The sequence below is a fragment of the Agelaius tricolor genome, unplaced genomic scaffold (assembly GCF_023055355.1).
Source record: "Agelaius tricolor isolate 1412-34295 unplaced genomic scaffold, bAgeTri1.0.p SCAF_1, whole genome shotgun sequence".
Classification (NCBI taxonomy): domain Eukaryota; kingdom Metazoa; phylum Chordata; class Aves; order Passeriformes; family Icteridae; genus Agelaius; species Agelaius tricolor.
The window spans coordinates 61,619,460-61,640,997 of NW_027269261.1; the positions used below are offsets into that span (position 1 = coordinate 61,619,460).

The following is a 21,538-nucleotide window of genomic DNA, read 5'->3' on the forward strand; positions in this document are numbered from 1 at the left end:
GACATCTTCTTCCCCTTCTGCCTTTGTAGCTGATCATGGCACACATTAGCTCTGAATCAACTAAATAAAGCAGATGGGCTGCTACAGAACTGTTCTTGGAAAAGGCCTACAAGAAGAAGCATGTAAAGTATAGCAAAATACCGTTAATGAGCACCTAGAGGGAGAGAGGAAAGAAACCATTAATTTTCCTGTATTCTCAAGTGTTAAATTTTAATTGGGGCATTTTTATTACAGGCTGGTACACTGAAAGAATGTTCAGATGCTAAGCCAAATGTGCAGAATATTGGAATGAATATGAGAATTATTTATTCTTTGCAATGAACATGTGTTGCCTCATACCTCAGTGCTCTGAATGAGAGGTCAGGCCACACAGCCATTTTCTGTCATTGAACATGGTCATATCACTGCTGGTTTAGGCAAACAGCTGCACTCCAAAGACCAGCTGGAACTCACTCAGCAGTGGCTGCCTCACACTGAGGAAAGAGACTGTAAATCTACTGCTCCCAGGAAAGCAGCAGCTCTTGTTTCCTGGAGTTTTTGGAAGTGCTGGATAGACTTATGGAACAACTACTGTACTGCATTGCCTATGTGATACTATCAACTCACTTAATTATCTCAAAGGCAGGTGTCAAGAGGTGCCAGACTTTTCAGTGGTGTTAGGACAAGAAGCAAGGTCTCTAAACACAAGAAGTTTCACCTCAGTATTGAGGAAGAACTTTATTACATTGGCAATGGTAGAGCACTGGAACAGGCTGCTCAAGGAGGTCATGGAATCTCCATCTCCAGCGACATTTAAAACTCACCTGGGTGCATTCCTGTGTAACCTGCTCTAGGTGACTGTCCTTTGGCAGGGCACTTGGACTAGATGCTCTTCAGAGGTCCCTTCCAACCCCAACAATTCTATGATACTGAGATTTTTACTGCCAAGAGGGAAACTACACCTCATCACAACCACCATTCTGCTTCACTGTATCTACAGGTACACCAAATCACTGGGAACCACTCTGCCAGGAGCAGCCAGCAATTATACCTTGCCTGTGTATCAATCAGCACCTCTGGGTTTCTGCTATGTTACCTCCAGGAACAGGTGATGCCAATTCCTCCTACTCAGATCATAACAACACAGTCACTGAGCTCTGACTCAGTTCTGCTCCTGACTACAAGTAACTAAAGGACATGGCGGGAAACAAACAGAATAAAATGCTGTGAGAAAGACATGGTGCAAACAAAAGGTTATAAAAAAACCTCAGAGGAAGCAAGGAGGAGGTCCTGAATGAGAAATGTCTGGCTACAAATAGGACAAAAGCACATGGCTAGAGAACTGATCAAATCCCTGGTGAAGAGAGAGAGAACATGTGTGGAGTGAAAACTTCAAAGGAAGCCTGAAGAGGTGGCAACAAGTCAAGTGGAAATTGACAGATCTTTCCAAATGAAGGAGAATTTTAGCAAAAACACATGCCTGAAGATTTTTTTTGCATAATATTTACTTGTGAGCAAGGAAACATCTTTCTTCAGAGTATTTTTTCACACTCTCACTGCCTTCCTTTAAAACAGAATCCAAGAGATTTCTTTTATACTGCCAGCAAACATATATGGATTATGGTTTAAAGCAATAGAATACTAAACACTGAACTGTGATATTTCAGAGATAAAGAAGAAATAAATCTAAAGTAGCGCCTTGCTCATGCTGATAGAACAACAGCACCATGGCAGTAATAAGCAGCATGGCAATCTGACTATCTCTTCAAAAAGGCAAAAATAAAGATTATGGGAGCGGGGAAAGAAAGATGCAGGTGAGATCCCATGTATCAAAAGAAGTACCCACAGAGTACTTGCAAGTATTAATCCCAAACACAGCTTGACCACAAATGACATAGTTGATAATCAGCAGTCATACCTTTTGATTATTTTAAAAACAACAAATTTAATCTTCAGACACTGATGGGGGGAAAAAACCACCTCCTTGAAATGATAGTTTTACAGAACTAAAATGTAAGTTAACAAAATAAAACCAGAGGTAATTATTTTAGAATAGACCCTATTTTTGAAAGGATTATCTACCAGCAGTTCATCTATTTGGCAAGGCTAATCTAGTAAGATGATGACTTCCATTTATATTATTTTTAAGCTTTGTCTTTAAATGTTTCACAATTTAATTTTAAAACAACAAACAATTAAGTACACATAATTATTGAAATACGGCTATGTCCTGCATGAAATATGGCACCTGCTCAAGTATGTACAGCAAAATGACACTGAGACTAGAAAATTCAAAACTAGATAGTTTTATCGAAATGAATCTGAAGTGAAAATTTTACATTGGCAAAATTAATTACTCTAAATTATTTCTCCTCCTATAAACATCTGTGATGAAATCATTCATTTCTTCCTAGAAACATGCAGAATCAACTTGAAAACTGTCCAACCAAGTTGTTCCTACTCCTTGAAAAGAGAATAAGGAAGAAATTAAGAATACTTTAGGAACATCTGTCATTAATCAGAAAAAAAAAAAACCCACTAACAGTCCCAATTTAAAGAAGTTTAAATAGGTTTAGATGTACAATATTTTCAATATGACTCTCCCAATAAGACATCACTGAGTTTTTCCAGAGCACACTTACTCTTTTCATCTCCCCCCACTATCTTGCACCTGTTTGAAAGACACTGTTCCCAGGACAGTGCATTTTCAGTCAAGACTCTAATGTGGCCCCTGCCTTCCAAGTATTTTTGAATTGTACTTGAAAACTGTCCCAGTGAACACAATCCTCACTAAGCATCTACACCTCTGCCATATAAGATCATCACAGTACTCCACACACAGCTCCAGTGAAGATTAGCCCCCCTTGCACACATCAGCTACAGCCTGAGCTAGCTGTGCCCACGCTGCATTGTGAGCCACTCCACAGCTCTGCAGCAGAGCACAGATCCAAAGCTCAGCCTTCCAGGAAAACATTAATACTTTACACTGGGCTGCTACAACTTGGATAATCTAGGGGGAACAATGTCAAGTTTTGTTCAGGTTTTATGGACAACTTTTATTTACCATTTCCGAGACTAAAGTAATAATCATAATTCTGGGTTCTAAATGAAAGATACTTTGATTTCAACTAAAGAATACTTTTCCTTAACAAGGCATTTGTCTATGACTATATTTCAACAAACAGAATCTTTAGGAATCTCCAACAGAGGTCAGAAGAAAACAGTTATGAAAGATTATAAGGAACAGAGCGTTTCAACACTGATCCCTCTAATAGAATATGATCACTTCCTCTGACTAATCAGTGTAAAGGCTTCCTGAGCTACAGCGTGAATCTGACTCATAGTGTTTAATACCTACCAATTGCCCTTTTCTGTATTAGAGCTCTACTCTCTTTTTCAACCATTATGTTTTTCATCACTACATACCCTTGTCCCAGCGCGAGGAAATACGTGTCTTAAAAAAAACCAACAAACCTAACGGTCATTGGCAGGGTTGTTCTTTGTTTGTTTGTTTTCTTTTTCCTTTTAAACCTGGAACTCATAATTATTTAATTGAAAGTATTCTAATTTTTCATTTGAGAAAATTGTGAGCAGTCAATATATTTTAATTTTTAAAATTCAGTATGATGATAAATCAACTTTTTCTTATCTGAGAACTGTGGAGGATGTTACAAGTTCTCTACTCTGAAGAGAATTTAGTCTAAGACTAGCCCATCAGCATTCATACATAATTCTTTTTTTCTTCTTACATTTATTACCCTGCTTTTAGCAACACTCATTTTCATATAGTATTTTTCATGCAGTATCATAAGCTGCTAATAGAACAAATTATCTTAAATTTCGCATTACCAACAAATGCTGCTATTACACAGTTTTCTAATTTTTTATATTGCCTGCAAGAATGCTGAACAACAGGGACATGCAAAGGACATCTCAAGTACACTGGAATCTCTGGACCATGTCAGAACCAAAAGACCTATCCAGCTTGGTAGTCTGCCCCACACAGCATCCAAGCCAGCATGCTAACAGTAAGATGAAGGCAAGCATACATAATACTTCCTCAGGGGTTTGCTGAGCTATAGGTAGTTTCTATGCATCTGGCAGGCCTCAAAGTATTTCCATGAACTCTGTCTCACCTTAATCCAAGTCACTTTTTAATATCCACACCATCACTTAATTAGGATTTTCTCATCTCATTTACATGTTGTAGGGAAAGAGATCCTTCCTTTGCTGGTTTTAGATCTGCCTCATACTAAACTCACTTAATACTTCGAGTTCTGAAATTGGAACAAAGAAATGTATTTTTCTACCAGCTCTATTCTTCATTTCATTTCTCTACTACTAATTAGCTTTGCACATGTATCAGCCTTCCAGATCTGTAGTTTCCCTGGATGACTAAGGAATGCTACTAAAAAATAGTGTTTCATTTGACGGTCCATGCTCCTCAGTTACTGAGAATATCTGACAGTGAGGAGTTAAATAACAACTGTTATAATTCACGTATTTTAGCCTTGAGTTCCTTTTCACTATTCAATTTGTCCATTTTTTCTGCACCTCTTCAGTTAACAATCTAGTTTGCAACTGTTTCTCCAACCCCTCTCCTGTAAATAATGTTTCCAGTGCAGAAACCCTCCTGACAGTCTCTATAGAAAAAACTGATTCAAATCATTAATTTAGCTTTTCAGCGATGACCTTATCTTTCTTGAACACTCTTTGATCATCTCTCAGCCCACCAATTCTCTGGCAGATTTCTTGAATCTGATGTGTCTGAAAGAAGGTTTACTTCAACTCAGTCACTCAGAATCTTTTTCACATCTTTATTGCAGTTTAACATTTCATTTGCTGGAACTTATTTTCTTACTTCTTTGCCTCATTTGCAGGAAAAGATATAAATAACACCAGTTAATTTTGATATCTATTATCTTTCCTTGTTTTACACTTTAAATATGATGTATGATTTCTGGGACCATTCTAAAATGTAGCATGCATGTGTGTGTAATTACATAGTTATTTGACAGTTAATTATTTGGACCAGGATCTGCACTCTGTTTTCAACAAAACCATCTCAGCTGCACTGAGAACATTCAGGTTTTTAAGAAATACTCTTTTGCACTACATTTTATTGTGACACCTAGAGAGTCTGCTGAAGGGTTGCAGAAGGTTGATATTATATTCTTAGTCTTCCTTCAACAAGAACAGCTCAGTTCCACACCGCTGGGCAATTGCTGATACAACATTAAAGAGATGCTGTCCCAGTTTAGGTGCTGAATTTTAGCTCACAGCGATCCAATATACCATTTTATTTCTGCTGACTTTCTTATGTTGTTATATCTACAGTGCCTCTCTTTCATAAGCCACTCAGTCATTCCTAAACAGCTCCTTGTTTCTGTCATGCCTATAGTGTCACTTTTTCCAACACCCTTTAAAGGTTGGTATTAATTATCAAGGTAACATTTCTCAGCTGCTGGGTCTGGATATTGGGAAATACTTGGATCCATCCAATCCTATTCTGTAACAAGGACACCTGAAAGGGCTTGCAATGTGCTCCAGCCAGGTGATGATGAGACCTACAACTAGAACTTCACAACACATTTCATTGGGTTTCTGCCAAGGAAGAAGTGACAGACAGCCTAAGAAACTTTTTACTATTTCTGGCAGTAGATAAGTCCCAAATACTGATGAGCAATGACTTATTTAGACTTTACTTGTAATAAGTCTTCAGGACAGAGGAAAGTATTAACCTGCACCCCATCAAATACTTTTTAAATGTTAACAAAATCTCCCTGGGACATCTCAAGTCTAAACAAACTCTGTCCTCTCAGCCTCTACTTAGAGGACTGACTCTCCAAGTCCTTGTCTTCCCAAACATTTCCTGGACTTGTTCCAACATGTCCATGTCTATCTATTACTGAGGAGCCCAGAACAGGACTCACCTCTTCACACGTGCTCTCAGCACCTCCCTCAACCTGCTGGTGACTCTTGGACTAATGTAGCCCAGGATACTTTTGGCTTTCATTGCTTGCAAGGGCACCTTGCTACCTTACATACCACTTAGTGTACGCCCTTACTCAGCTTCCTCCCAATGCTCCTGGGTTACGTAGGCACAGCTGGCTCACATCTCACTGAACAGAGCTCTCAGCTCACTTCTGCTAGCCTGCATGCTACCAGGTACTGAATTGTCATGCTGCCCATCTGCAGGCAAAGAAGGGGCCCCTCTCCTGGTGTCAGAAGTCACCAGTTTGCAGTCTTCACCATCAAGGGAATCTCCATTTCTGAAACAACAGGCACAGACTCTGCCTGCCTCTCTCTTGTACAGTTGTGGCTTCAGGCTGCAGAGTGTCAGATAAAACTTAGTTACTCATTTTTGTCACCTCTGATACTGTGCAGTCTAATGGATGTCTATTGACATCCTTCTGCAGTCCTTTACTTGGTGACACAAACACCCAAACACATCACCCATTCTGCAGGCAAGGACACTCTCTCTCCCTCAACCTCAGCAAGATCCAGACAGTTCTTGCAGTCTCAGAGGTTAAAATCTGCATCCTGGCTCTGGAACTCGGCCTGAACTGAGGGCTCTGCTGTACTGGGACAGTCGTGGCAGCCAGTGCTGAGGACTGTGCCCAGACTGTGCCTCACCATCACGGCTGAGCACCTAAAACCACACTTTCCACCCCTCCTTCTGTGTGTGTTTCTGGCACAAACTGATATCCAAATCATATTAGCTGCCTCTGTTAAAGCAACAGTCAAAATGCTGTCATTTGGCATTAATGTGTATCATCAACTGCTGAGTTACTTAAAATTACCACACTTTAACAAAGTTTTAAAGAATTTTAAGTATGTACCATGCTCTCATACAAATTTAAAATACCCATGTATGAATCCAAGTGGTGCATTTTTCTACTTAGAGCTTTGGTATTTGAAGCCCATTACTTTGCCAAGCAATTTGAGTGCAATCAATCTCAAGCTGTTTGTAGGATATAAAAAACCCCAGCTGTGTGTCTGTGTGACATGGAGTTTTTTGCTCACTTTCTTTTCAAGAAAACAGCACCACTAACCACTAGTATGTTTTTCACTGATGATAAACTGGAAGACTTAATTCTTTCATAAAAAGAGAAAGCTACTTAGTGTAATTTGTTACAAGGATGGGCTGGGAACATCATCCTACAATAATTTTAGCTAGTAGTGGTAAAGAACTCCATTGTTCAAGTACTCAGTAGATTATTTTGTACATTATATCAAAACTGTGGGCTTCAGCCTTGGCACTCTGTGTAAGGCAGTAGTCTGACCCTAAACTATTGTCAAGAAAGATCAGTGTCTCACTAAAGTCTAATCTCCAAGAGCAGCATACAGGAAAGAAAAGTTTCTGTCCTGCACAAAAGGTCTTGGAACTTGATAATCAGGAGTGGAGAAGACAGAAATGTCAGCATTAAAATGATCTAATGGGAAAAGTACCCCATGATTTACATTTTCAAGTTATGCAAGCACATCAATATGAAGATGAACAATGCTGAAAATAAATTTTTCAACAGGTGATTCAGTAGCTCTCATAATTCTCCTAAGCAATACCATCTTTAATTATCTGTTGCAAATAGCTCATTTGCAGTAGATGGAAAATTACTGCTGATTAATTAATCTCTTGGTATCTCATATTTAATCCCTAAAGACAAAATTTCTGTGAGTTTTCTTACTGCAAGACCTAATCTATCATTAGAGTTGATTTCACAACTGGAATAGTAGATGGAAGCCTATGCCAGAACTCAGCATCAAATTTTTTTTCATAAATACATATTTATAATAATAGTGTATAAGAAATGGTATATTTGGCAAATTTTGCTATATTTCTAATAAACATCTCACTATCTTAATAAATTAGTGCTTTAGTAAGTGAAAGCACAACTCCCTTCTGTGCCTCACTAATGATTACAAGAGCTGCTTGAAATGCAATGCTTAAACTTGCATTAAAATGTCAAGGGCTATGCATGTCAGATTGTATCTCAACTAATTCATTCCCCCTAAGAATACAGGCAAATGTCAGTTTAACAAACTGTTTAGCAAATACTATTGTGTCATTGACATCTATACCCTACAGCTTAAACTAAATAGGGCTTCATTGCTTCAGTTTTGATTAACTTGCTTTTGTCATTTTTCTCTTTCCAATTTCACTTGCCTATTCAAGCCACTGCTTTGTTATGGCTTCTGAAATTCTCATGCTTGTCATTTTTGGACAAAAAACAATTTGTCAAAGACATCATCTTGCATACTTGTAAACAGACTGCTCATTGTCAGAGCAATAGTTAATAATAAATCACAGAATAATAAGAAACTTGATTACCTTGAAAGTGTATTTATATAATTCAAGTTTTTATTTTCTTGTTGTAACTGTTTTACTTAAGTAGAAACATTGCATCGAGCTGCAGTTTCAGCAACAGTTATGCCTACCACAGCCTATGGGGACTCAGACAAGATGCAAGGTCTGGAGTACTGTACACAACCACGATGGTTTGTGCTCTACTGGCTCGTCTAAGTGCACTTAGAAGTGAGCTTCCATCTCTTAAGACAGCAAAAAGGTATTTTGTGCTGATGCCAATGGCAACTCAAGCTGCAAAGCATGAAAATTATGTTAGTCTGAGTTCTGATCAATCAGAGGTGAAATACCTAGGCATTACTGAGTTAAACATGACCACCTCTTTGCTTATAGGATGAAATGTAGTGGTCTGTTAAACACATTCTCCAAAATTACTCAAAAAACGCATTAAAATACAAATTATGCTATTTTTTTAAGAAAGCACTGAAGTGACATGACATTACAAAAAAAGTATATTTTTTTCTTTACTACTCCTCAAAGTAGTACACCTCTTCTTGGTCAATGACCATAAATGAGACAAGTAATTTCAAATAAATCACAAAAAAGGAAAGTTATGTTTTCTTGGACATTATAATAAAAAGCATTCTCATCCTCAGATTTAACTAAAAGGCTTCTAAGTAGGCCAAACCAAACAATATTAAAAAAAACTCACCCAAACAACACCCATCTCCTCTTTCCTATTAAGATTTGATGATTTCCCTTATATGCATTGTATGATTATCCTAAAAACTCACGGCACTTCACACTGTATTTTCCCTCCTGAATGAGATACACTGTGGAGTCCACTGTGGAATTACAGACAAATTGCTGCCAATACAGTATCGTGACCAGTAGAAAGAAAATCCACAGGAACTTTTAACAGCTGTAAGCAGTTGCAAACTGCTGCCAAAAACAACTGCTGATGTAAAAGAGGGAGAATGTGAAGATTTAAGCTGTTCAAACAGTAAACAAGTACATCTGCTCCTGAATGTTATCATTAAATAAACTGTGGTAATATGCTTTACATTGATGCAATGTTCTTGTTTTGAACCACAACTCTGAAGAATTTTAGACTAAAGCAATTTTACAAAACTTTTTTGGGTCTTTTTGTAATGGAAAAGTTCATTACAATTACTGTATAGTGTTGGACTCAACGTTCTAGCAAAACCTGTGTCATGTCATTTGGAACATACACTGGTGAATGCTTTTGAAAACCAGATGGGATCCCTGTGAATGGTAAGCATTCATTTCCTTTAAAACCATTTATAATGATTTAAAAAGAAAGATTAAATAGGACATTCAGTTGTAGAATACAACAAACTTTGATATCTCTCCAACTGTGAACCTGACCTGTTCAGACTTCAGAGATATTTTACAGCAGCTACTGAAAGAAAAGTCAGGGGAGGGAAAAAATCCACTTCTGAGTAGCACACAATGAACAGTCCAGGCCAGGAATGTAATCAGAAATCTTCCATAAAACACAGGAGATTAAAGAATCATATGCATGAAATGTGCATTTTGTTCTTTGCTCTCATCATGATTAATTGTTGGAAAGTTACAAAAGTAGTAGTGCTTACTTTAATTTTAAAAAAAACTGCACTTGGCAGGGTTTTGTCAAACTCTCAAATGCCCAGATTTTTCAGATTTCAGTTATGATACATGATATAAAATGATTCATATAGTCAACTAGTGTCCCAGCTGGTTTTTGCTGGGACAGAGTTAATTTTCCTCACAGCATCTTATGTGTGGCCATGCTTTAAGTCTGTGACGAAAACAGCATTGATAACTCAGAGATATTCCAGCTACTTCTCACCCTGCCTCCCTTGGTGAGGAGCATGGGGGTGCTTAAGGGGTCAGCAGGGGACACAGCTGGGACAGCTGACCCCAAATGACCACAGGGATATCCTCCACAATGTGATCAGCAATAAAAGCTGGGGAACAAGTCTGCCATGGACTTTAAACTGTTCTTTTGGATCTGTTCTTCCTTCAGAAGATCCTCCAACTTCGAAAACAAAGAAAAGCTCTACTGTGGCTACTTTGTTATGTCCCTCTGTAGGAAGCTCAAGCCACAGAATCCACCTGCTGTGGATTTGCTGTCCTTGGCAGGCCTCTTGTATCTCACTTGGCTATCAGCTTTATTATTCTGATGTGCTTGAAAACACTTCTCTTTGGATTTTTCAAGCCTCCTGCACAGACATTTTTTGGTAGGAAAAGGCAGTAGTTCGGTTCTTGACTCTTCTTTTGCCTTACTACGATTTTACGTTAATTTGCAAAATTCCTGTTTTCCTTGCTTTTAAATGATGTCTTTCAGTTTCTAAAGCCTATTAACACTCAGGTACTTTATGCTGCTACCTTTTTGGATACTCTAAAATTTATTCTTTTTTTGCAAATAGCATGCATAAACTCCTACATATTTAAAAAGAGGATATATAGTAATATATTTCTACCCTCAGAGATTGCTTTATAGTTTGCTATTCTCTTTCAAATTTTTCTTAATATTAAACAGTGAGAATATAATTGCCATTTTACAGAACAGTCTTTAAATAACAGTATTTTGAGCCATCTCTGCCTTGCACCTCTTCTCACAAAATTTTGAGTTGCATCCCATAATCTTAGTTGCACCATTACATTGCTTCTTGAAAGAACATTCAAAGGGATTTAAAAAGCAGTCTTTGTGACAGTTACCCAGACTATGGGAAGGTAAGAATAGTTTCCTCTTTAACTATAGTGGGTTTTCTTCCTTTTTTTTGGCTTCAGAGCCTCCTTACATAGTCTCACCACCTTGATTAAGTAGTACTGCAGCCCTTACTTTTCCTACTCTTCCTCAGGCATGATATACCAGTTTTTTTGACAGAGAGTTTCTTTGCCGAGACAGTCTGTCTACTTAGTCTACTTACCCAGACTATCTCTCTGCTTTCTTCATTTAAATGTTCTAAACTCCAGACCTCAATCAAATAATTTGATTTTTGAGTAGTTTGAATTTTGAGTCATTTTTCCATTGGTCCACAGTGTTTAATTGACTAACTTTCCTTCTATTGAATTTCTGTAACATTTACCATTTAAACTGAAAATTCCAAGTAAACTATGCTGCTTGGTTTCTCTTTTCTTTCCTTTTCCTTCTCCTTTCTTTTCCACTGATATGAAAGCACACCTACATTTGGCCTCAGGCTGATATGTTCATATCTCCCTGCTTCAATGAGATTTTAGGGATTAAAGTTACTCCTTCACGTAGTCCACCTGGCTTTTAACCAATTCGTCCTTTTTAAAAAAATCATTTTTTGACAATTAAGCTATTCTTTTGCCCAGTAATTTTCCATAGTAACATCTAATTTAAAAATATAAAATCCAAAATCCAACCAACAAACACAAAAAAAAAAAACAAAAACCAACCAACCAAAAAAAAACCCAAACAAAAAAAACCAAACAAAAAAAGAAAAAATTCCCACCCACAATGGATCTTCAGTTCCTCTAATCAAACAGAAGACAAAAACCCCTCACCAAATACCCACTACTCTTGCTCTGCTGTGAGAATGAAATCTATTACTGTCCAAAACTCTGCTACCAATCCCAACAAGATAAATTCAGGTCATTCAAGTAAATACCAACACTTAAGCATACCAGTTCCCTTTGGAATGCTGAAATAGTATGTTGAGTTATAAACTACATTTACAGGCATGAATCCTCCTTTTAAAATTTGGAAAATCTGTCACAGATCTACATAAAGATATGTAACATTTCTCTTTTCAGTAAGCATTGTGGTCAATTAATGATGGATGCTAAAGAAAAAAGGTAAATATTCTAATCAATTTGACTTCACACTGAAAGACTGCTCTGTAAAGTATGTTTTTTGCATATGGCAACTTGATTACTTTTCAATATTATGATTCATATGATTAATACGTTTTTCTTTTCTTTCAAGAAATGGTAGCTATTACAAAATCAGTTTCTGCTCAGGGAGAGAAGATGTGCCAAGACAGAAAAGTGAGCTGTCTAACTACACAAAAGAAACTTTCATTCCAACTTGGCCCACACAGATGTACCAGTAAATATCCTGTCTCTTGTTTACACAATAATGGGAGACTGCAATACTACTTATACTCAGCTTTGCACATTTTTTTCCTCTTTGCAGGATAATTTCAAAGTACATTTCATATTTTTATATCCCTTCTTTTTTTTCTGTAGTACTAAATATCAGAAGCTCAAGTTCAGTATGAACTATCAACTTGAAAATATTACTTAAGTTTCCTTTCTCTTAGGCAAAAAATAGCAGTGAATATTGCTATAATGTAAGTCTGAAATTATCAGCTTGCAAAATTAAATGTAGAAGTTTTTAATAAATTATTGCAAAGACAATTCCCACTGTACATAACAAAGTAATTTAAAATTCTGTTTTCAATACTTTCCTATGATACCGAGCATATATGTCAAATCTTTCTCTTTTCCTTTCACATATCTTTCAATGTCTATTAGAAAAACAGGAAACGTTAATTTCACATTAGTGAGGCAATTTAACATTGTGCAAACAGAATATTTAAGATGTATCAATTTATTTAGCAGTCATTGTTAAAGGTCTTTTTTCTTCTCAGATCAGATACTCAAGTTTAGTTGTACTAAGCCAAATAACCAAATTTTAAAAAAAAGAAAAAACCCTGAAAGCAACAAAATTAAGTAGACCCAAATCTTTGTCCAAACCTCTAATCTGTTTTATTTCTTTTTGTAAACCATTTATTTTGAAGTTATTCTAACTGGAAAGTTTGGAGCAGCTGAAAGCTTATTTGCCAAAATTCTGGAAGAAAATCAGTGTTCTATCACTTCTTGGTTGACACAAGTAACTTTCTAGGCTGCTACATCCTTTCAAAGCACTTGAAAAAGAAGACTTACAAGTAGAAGTTATCATCAAGTCATTTCACTGAGACCAATCATATACAAATGGCATCCAAAAAAATCATATCCAAAAAAATGGCTTGAGCAGAAGTCTTCCTGAAGCTGCTGTAGCTAGAAGGTGGGGGTGGGAGGGGATGCAAAGAAAATGTAAACCAAAATCAATAGGGAGTATGAGTAATCCCTAATGAGTAACTTAAGAGTGTTAAGCAGGGACTGTTCAACCTCTGAAGTGATGCAACACTGAATAAAATGAGATTAACAGCCTTCATGGCAGAGCTGATCTGAAGGTCACTGTTGACTTCAGTAGAAAGATCTTTAATAACAAGCACCATATACGTACAGATCCTGTTGGCTGTCCCTACTACTAATCACTACAAAAAACTAATTGTGCATTTTAAGATGGAAAAGCAGGATGAGAAAGATCCTAAACTGATGGGACACTTGGATTTCAGTCCAGAGAAAACCAAAGTCATTATTTCTTAGAAAATGAAGCTGTGCCACTTAGCTAGACAGCCTGACTCAAAGTATGCTAAAAACCTGGGAAGCAGAACATCTTGGATGCAAGGATTGCATCTGATAAGATCTCTATTTGCTGAAATTTTCTTTTGCATTCTAAGGAAAAGACTGTCACATGCCCTCCATTCACAGTTTTGTGAAATTTGTTTTCATTGTCTTTGTATTGAAAAAAAATATTTAAATGACCAAATAAAATGTTTTCATTTTGCATCACATGGAACAATTCATGTCAATCAAAATAAAAATTTGCCTTTCATTGTTTGGGGAAAAAATCTGAATTACTTAAAATTATTGTTATTCTCCCTCTTCAGACATCAAGCTGAAAAAAGCTGTTCAAAATCCAAGCTATTTTGGATTCTGAGTCAGACTGCATTCATTAGTCTCTGCCTAATGTCTTTGTCTAAACTGTGATGCTGGCAGTAGAATCCACTTAAATTTATGAACAGTTTCATCCATTAATAATAGACTGTTACCTATTTTTCTATATGGTGCTTTTTTTTTCCGTTGAAAATATAGCAACACAATATGGGTACAAGACAACATATGCCATAACCACAAGTACTGTACTGAAGTGTACAGAAATGCAAGTCAAATATATGGAAATTTAGCATACTCATGAGAAATGCCTAGGGTGATTGCAGTTGAGGGCATGAACAAAGATATTACTGGCATTACTTTTTACTGTTGATGCCTTTTCTATATCTTATGCATTTGAAACCTATCACTGTTACTCAAGGGGAAATAATAGTTCAGACTTTAGAAAATTATTTTGCAATAAAGACAACATACTTAATACATGTTAGGAACTGAGAGGATCAATCTAAAAATAGGAACTATAAAGGAAGCATCAACACTGTAATTCACAAACTCTCAGGCAATCTTTTTTTAGAACCTGTGTAGTATCTGTATCATTAACAAATAAGAAAAAATGAAACAAACTCAAAATTTTTAGTCTGCAGCTGAATACATTTTGAGTACTTCCAAAATTCATACCCTATGTCCTCTTAGCATTGACATTCTCAGTCTAAATTCAGCTATGAGAAGAACACACTCTAAAGTCCATTTCTAAGTCTCTTTTTTTTCCCTTCCTTCTCTGTGAACCACTGAGACTGCACCAAACAGGACAAGCACTATTGTATGAAGAGGAGAAAACTAGCATGCAAACATTGGGAAATACTAGAGTTCAATGTTCATGGTATCACTGGCTTGAGGCAAGCTCAGCAAAGTACTGGAACACTGGGGGAGGTTTCAAGGGACCTGAAGTATGCATTTAAAAATGGACACAACACAAGCATTCAAGTTCTATGGCAACAAGTGAACAAAATTTAACAAAATACTCTCAAGGCACTTGTTTCTGTTTATTTTTCTTCTTAACTTGGTAAGAAAGCACTTTGAACTTCCACTTGACTGAAGAATATAAAGACTAATGAACATGCTTATACAAGGCTTGTCTTTACTACCACAGAGTATTCTTTTTTTTTTTACATTACAATTACATTGCTACAATCACAAGAAAGGTACGACACTGAGCATTTAAAGGAGCAGAACTGAAGCATCACCTTCACTGCAGTATCATTCTCACCACTGTAATAGCAGTGATAGAAAGACTTATTGCAGAATATGAAGGAGATCGGTTACTTAATTCCACCATAACTCCTCCCTGTCAGTCCTCTGCTTCAGCCTTAGACATAGAGGAAACAGAAAGAATTTTCCTGTTGAAAGACGTCAGAACTGAGAGAACCTTTGACTCCATTGTTCACACAGACAGCTCTTGCCAAAGTCTTTCGGTCTCCAATTTTCACTTTTGAACATGGCAGTACCATACAGTTTGCAATGGAACACAGCAGATATGCAACTATATTACCTCCTTAATAACAAACCAATAGTCATTACCAATACTGTTTTATTAACCATTTGCTTCACAAATGCTTCTTGCTGAAAAGAATCAAGCAACACCAAGGGCTGTGTTAAATATGAGGAATCCAGATAAACGTTTTGGAAATTTGGTCCACTTGGTATACGGCTATTAGGTGTCATTTTCATTTCTACAATCAGATTACTTCCCTTCAAATACAGGGCTTCCTGTATCCTTCAACTTTTCTATATTTAAATGTCAAGGCAGAACATTCTCAGCAACTGAAAATAACATATGAAAGGCATCTCACACAGGACAGAGATTGTTTCTCTTACTCTCTACAAGGAAATATTTACTGAATCCTGAGATTTTATCTCTCCATTGTCACTGTATGACCCAAACTCTAATCAACCACAGAAATATCCTTTGAGGCAGCATCTTCTGACGACAGATTTTGCCCACAAATAGGGAATGATTTCTTTTTCTTGAAAGTTTACATACCTTCCACACCACCAGAAATAATTGTATTTTTTTTAAACAAACTTTGACAGAATAACTCTATTTGATGACAGACAATGGAGACAATGGGTATTTCAATTAAGATTTTAAAGTGTCAGAATTAAATTCATCACCTTACTCTCAATTTTTAAACTTTCAGAAAGCCTTATTTTAGAGAAACTCAGTATTTCCCAGAACATTGGTGGGAGGGTGAGACAGGAGGGGGGAGGGTGTTTTTGCCTTCTTAGTAAAATGAAGTGTTAATTAATCAGATTAATTAAGCTTTTCTTCCACTGTCTTCATTGCATATGATTTTCAATATCTGCTTGCACAAAGAACTGAAGAAAAAACAGAACAGTTTTTTAAAACTATTTTCTCCTAGCCTAAACAAAACACTCTAAATCCATGTATGTTTGAAGAAAGCTGTTACCAAGTGTAACTTCCAACTTTACTTCCTACAAAACTATGTGCCCTTGTTCTATGAAAAAATATACATTTTCCTAACATGTTAGAGTGATCATCTGTTGCACCTGAAGTTTTCAGATGGTCCAGCTTTGAAACAACCGTAAGCAAGAGGGAAGATTCCAATGTATCAACATACAAATAACCTACATGTGCTAATTCAAACAAGCATTCACGAAGAGAAATCTTTCAGCATCTCACAGAAAAGAAAATTACAACACTGAAGGCTAATGTTCAGAGCCTTATATTCACCTAGTCATCAAGGTAAAGAGAGCGTGAAATAAATTTCAGTCTAGCAGAAGAAGAAATATTTCAATAAAATGGTGCAAACTGGATGTAAACATCAGAGGTTCCTGTGTAAGTGAAATGAAGTAAAAATCACTATGGTAACTCACTAACTTTTAGTTCTCAAACTAATGATCGTCTGAGGAAATAAAGAAACAAAGAAATTACATTCTTATACAGTATTTAAGTAAAGATGGAAACAAAATAAGCATTCTTATTTAATTGAAAATACCAGACTCACATCAGCTATTATTCCTTACATAAACAGGTCTTTCTTACTCAGTGTAAAAAAATATTTTAAAATACTATTAAAGCAAGAAACATCAGTAAAAGATAATGAATAGCTCATTAAGTGAACTAATCTCTTCCTCTTATTTTTCTGGCATAGGGAGAAAGAGGAACATTAATTTTTGTTTTGAAATAGTGTTTTGGGAAGCTTTTGCTCTTATATTTATTTGGGAACTGAAGCATTTCTCTTATGAGGATAAGCTGAAGGAGCTGGGCCTTTTCAGCCTCAAGAAGAGGTGACACAGAGGGGTCCTCATTGATGTATGAAACTATCTGAAAGAGGGCTGGCAGGAGGATGAACCAGGCTCTTCTCAGTGATGCTGAGCATCAGGACTAGAGGCAACAAGCAGAAACCGATGCACAGGAGATTCTACCCAAACATGAGGAAGAATTTCTTTATTGTGCAGTGACTGTGCACTGGAACAAATTGCCCAGAGAGGTTGCAAAGTTTACCTTACTGGAGATATTTAAAAACTCTCTGGACACAATCTTGTGCCACGCCTTCTAGGATGACCCCGCTTATACAAAGAGTTTAGACCGTATGACCGACTGTGGTCCCCTCCATTCTTACTGATTCCATGATGCTGTGAAACAGCTTTGCTAAAAGTCTACCTTAGCCAGTATGGTATAGAGACACACTCTTCTTCCAGCTGTTACTGATAGCTTAGTTTGGAAACCAAAATGCTAGGAATCTTTCTGCATTCAAGTCTTCACTTTTAGAGAAATTTCCTTGAGATTTTCTTAGGTTTTTTCATTTGTAAGTCATCATTATGCAATTTCCATTAACTCATTCAATAAAATTACTTTTTGCAAATAATCCCTCGTCTATAGATTGCTTGTTCTTATTTGATTTAAACTTGTGCTAGTTACACAGATCTGAAGATAAATCACAAAAGGTTTTTATTTGTTTTTGTTTTGTTGGCTCTGTTGTTCTAGCTGCTGTTGGTTCTAATTCTGTGACTGGCCAAGACAATATTACTGGTGCAAATGGGAATAGTATTAAAAAACAAAAAATATTTGGCTTAGAATGAACATTTTTGGAAATATCCTAAGGAATCAAGTAATTGACTAAAATGTTCATTGAAAGAATACATAAGGAGAATATTTTCTGATTTTTCTAAGATGACAACTTAGGCAACTTTTAACTTCAGACAGTATTTTGTTGGATGTACACTTGACATTGGCACTGGCTTGCCAAGCATGTTCCTTGTGCACTTCATCAGGTTTTCTGGATTTACACCAGAATGGTGTGCCCAAGCAACTAATGGGCTTTGAAGCAAAGGTACTTTATTTACATTTCATAACCCTGTAAGTCTTACAAGATGACTGCAATATCGGATTCACAGAACAAAATAACTCTCCTGGAATGAACATAAGTTATATGCAGATGTAGTTCCACTGAAAGACCAGGAGCCAAATGCCACCAGCAACACAATTGCAAGTGAATATGATATTGGTAGAGATGTTATTTTTCATGTTACATGTTTGACAAAATATGAAAATGAATTAACCTGGGTTAATTCTCTGTAAATGCTGCTTCATAATGAAGCCTTTAGCTACTCAGACAGCTGAAACTAGTGCTTTACTTAGGAAAAGAGTATTGTTAAAAATGTAAGATTATTAGTTCATGTGGAATGATACTTCACTCTTCCAGTCACTATAAAGGTTAATACTTAGGTTTTCCATTTCAAGCTGTTCTCTATCACAGCCACATCTCAGATTAATAACTACCTACAGGAGGTAAGATTAACTTAGGGTTTATCCCATGCCTTTCATGAGTATGCCAGTATCTAACAACTCCCCTTTGCCAAGTGGAATAGAACAGATACATTCCTCCCTTCAAAGTCATCTTTGTCTTTAATGAAACCACATACCAGATGTAGGTAATTTACTAAGGAAAGGATAGAGCACATCAGACCTGGTTAAAAATTGTTAATTGCACACTTAAGATCAGAATTAAGTTCAACTCAATTCAGTAGGCTTTAAGCCAGTGTTTCAGTCATGGACACATACCATGTGTGTGAATAAAGTTGTTTGCTGTTTAGCTCAGCCAGTGAAGAACACAGAGACTCACTGGTTTAAACAAGAAGACAGCAGACTACTGGAATCAGTATCTGCCTGTGAGAGAACTGGATAACCAAATAAATGGAACAATGTGAATTAAATTAATTACTGGAATAATTACTTTTGCGTTATATTTTCTGTGTGGACATGGTCTCCCAAAGAAACAGTATAAAATTCCTTTGCAAGTGATAAATTGCTAACTCGCATTCTGTTCACCCCCCAAAAAGCATCCAGTTAGAATCAGTTTAAAAATGCAGCACATGTATATGCACTATTTCTTTTAATATCACTTTATCTGCTCCTTCTAGATTTTACAAGAACAAATAGCCATGCAAATGATACAGCACTAATGATATAAGCACAACTACAAATACAAAATACTTGCAATTTTTCCTAGAACTGAAAATGATTTCCCATCTGATAACTCTTGATAATCTGAGACTCTCTTAGATTCAAGGTTATATCTTTCTGAAGTGTATCTACAGGATATTTTCACTGAAAGCTGATTTTTAAAATTTTTGCAACTGGCATTGGAAATTTTCTGAGAACAGAAACAAACAATATATATCTATATCCAGGACTCAAAGCCAACTGTATTAACAATTTTGCATGTGACCATTGCTTTGAGTTTAGGGGAACAGAAGAAAGTAATTTTGTACTTATTTATACAAAAATAAATAATTAAAAAGTGGAATAGAAAAAATAACAGAGGGGTAAATATTGAGGCTAAAATTTCATTTGCAGAGCAAGTGTTGGAAAAAAAATTGTGAAAAAAAAATGCAGCTGGAATGTGTTACACATGGCTTTCCCTCTCATCATTTTAAGTGACAGAGAAGGCTGCATTTTCAGCTACAGGTGTTACATTTGCCTTGCTCTTTCAAGTACAGATTCTCATTCTCAAGTCCACCGCATCTTTTCCACACCCTCAATTAGAACAAATGACTGTCCATGATTCATGTGCCTGGACTTAGAGTAAAAGAGTAGAGATCTCTGAAAGAAGAAGAAATAGGCATAAACAGGGGCAGACGGTCAGCTCTTAAGGCATTAAATTAAATTCTGGTTAAAATCATTATCATTTGACATCCTGGCTTGTACACAGGGACTGAAAATGCATCTAAAAGAAAAATGTTTTATGACTTCACTGAGTCTGCGATTTTGCCAAGTATTCTCCCCTTTGTTCACAAGTGACATGGGAACATATTTCAAGCACGTAAAGTTGCCTGAAAGTACTAAATGCCTAGCTGATAAACTCTTTTACTTCTTGGTTTACTTGGTAGAATGCTTTATTAGAGTGAACCTTGTGTGCATTTATATAAGACCGCATAAGATGAGCTTTTAAAACTTGCAAATAGATTCTCACCACATCTTTCAATTGTACCAGAACACTCTGTCTACTGAAGGCAGATTAGCCAATTAACCAAAGGGGGTTTTTTCCATGTTACATATGGAACACCATCCGATCTTACCTCTCCATTTTCCAGAGGGTGGATTTTGGAATAATAAGAAGTGCATATGACTTCATCATCTTTTATGTAGGACGGGGTTCCAGGGCGGGGATGGATGTTGTAGCGTGTCAGGCACTCGCTGTCTGTGATGGCGTAGTACTGCCAGGGCTGATAGTCCACACCATCCAGCGAGCGCTCCAGTATCCAGTTCCCAGGACGAGGGGAGTTAGCTGCTTTCACAATAACATACGCGATCTGGAAAACCTGAAAAATACAAGTATTGTTAAAATACAACTAAATACACAATGAAAAATTCATTCTAATTTCTTCATAGCTGCCAAAATAAGTACAGTAAATACGCTAATGCTTGGCTAGTTTTCTTCCCCCTAGAAATGCAATATGGCCTTGGATTACATGGAAACTCTTAAAACTACAGAAACAAATTCTTCACTGATATTTCTGAAAACAAAAAAATTAGTTGCATTAGGCCAATAGAGACTTTGAAAATAGAATTACAAAGCACTCTTAAGTTTCACATAGCTTAGTAGGTATTTGCTAAACTGCCATTTCAGCCACATGTTTGCAAAGTTTGTTTTCAAGTATTTTCAATTTGTAAGAGTGGCATTGTTTCTTTATCCATTTATGTGTGTTTATAGACATAGACTTTCAACAATGTTTAAGAGTTGCCAAACTATTACAACTCTATCTCTGTTAAAGAAAAACATAGTTTTAAGCTATTGAAAGATAATCACATCATGCTGAAACCATTCTATATAATAATCTTGTTTCAATCATTCTACAAAACATTCACCCAACTCAGCACTGTGACCATGAATAAGCTTTACAGGAGAGAGACACATCAAATATCACTACAGAAACAGAATGCAAGCAGATAATCAATGCTCATTGTAGTCCATT

General features: G+C 36.5%; 1 protein-coding gene across 2 annotated transcripts in view; it reads right to left on the bottom strand.

Moving 5' to 3' along the window:
* LAMA2 (laminin subunit alpha 2) overlaps positions 1-21,538 on the bottom strand; it is a 335,107-nt gene that overhangs the window by 215,977 nt on the left and 97,592 nt on the right. For both annotated transcript variants that reach the window (XM_071437013.1, XM_071437012.1), the window contains exon 4: positions 20,642-20,884. In XM_071437013.1, coding sequence (XP_071293114.1) covers positions 20,642-20,884 — 243 coding nt within the window. The remainder of the gene's footprint in view (positions 1-20,641; positions 20,885-21,538) is intronic.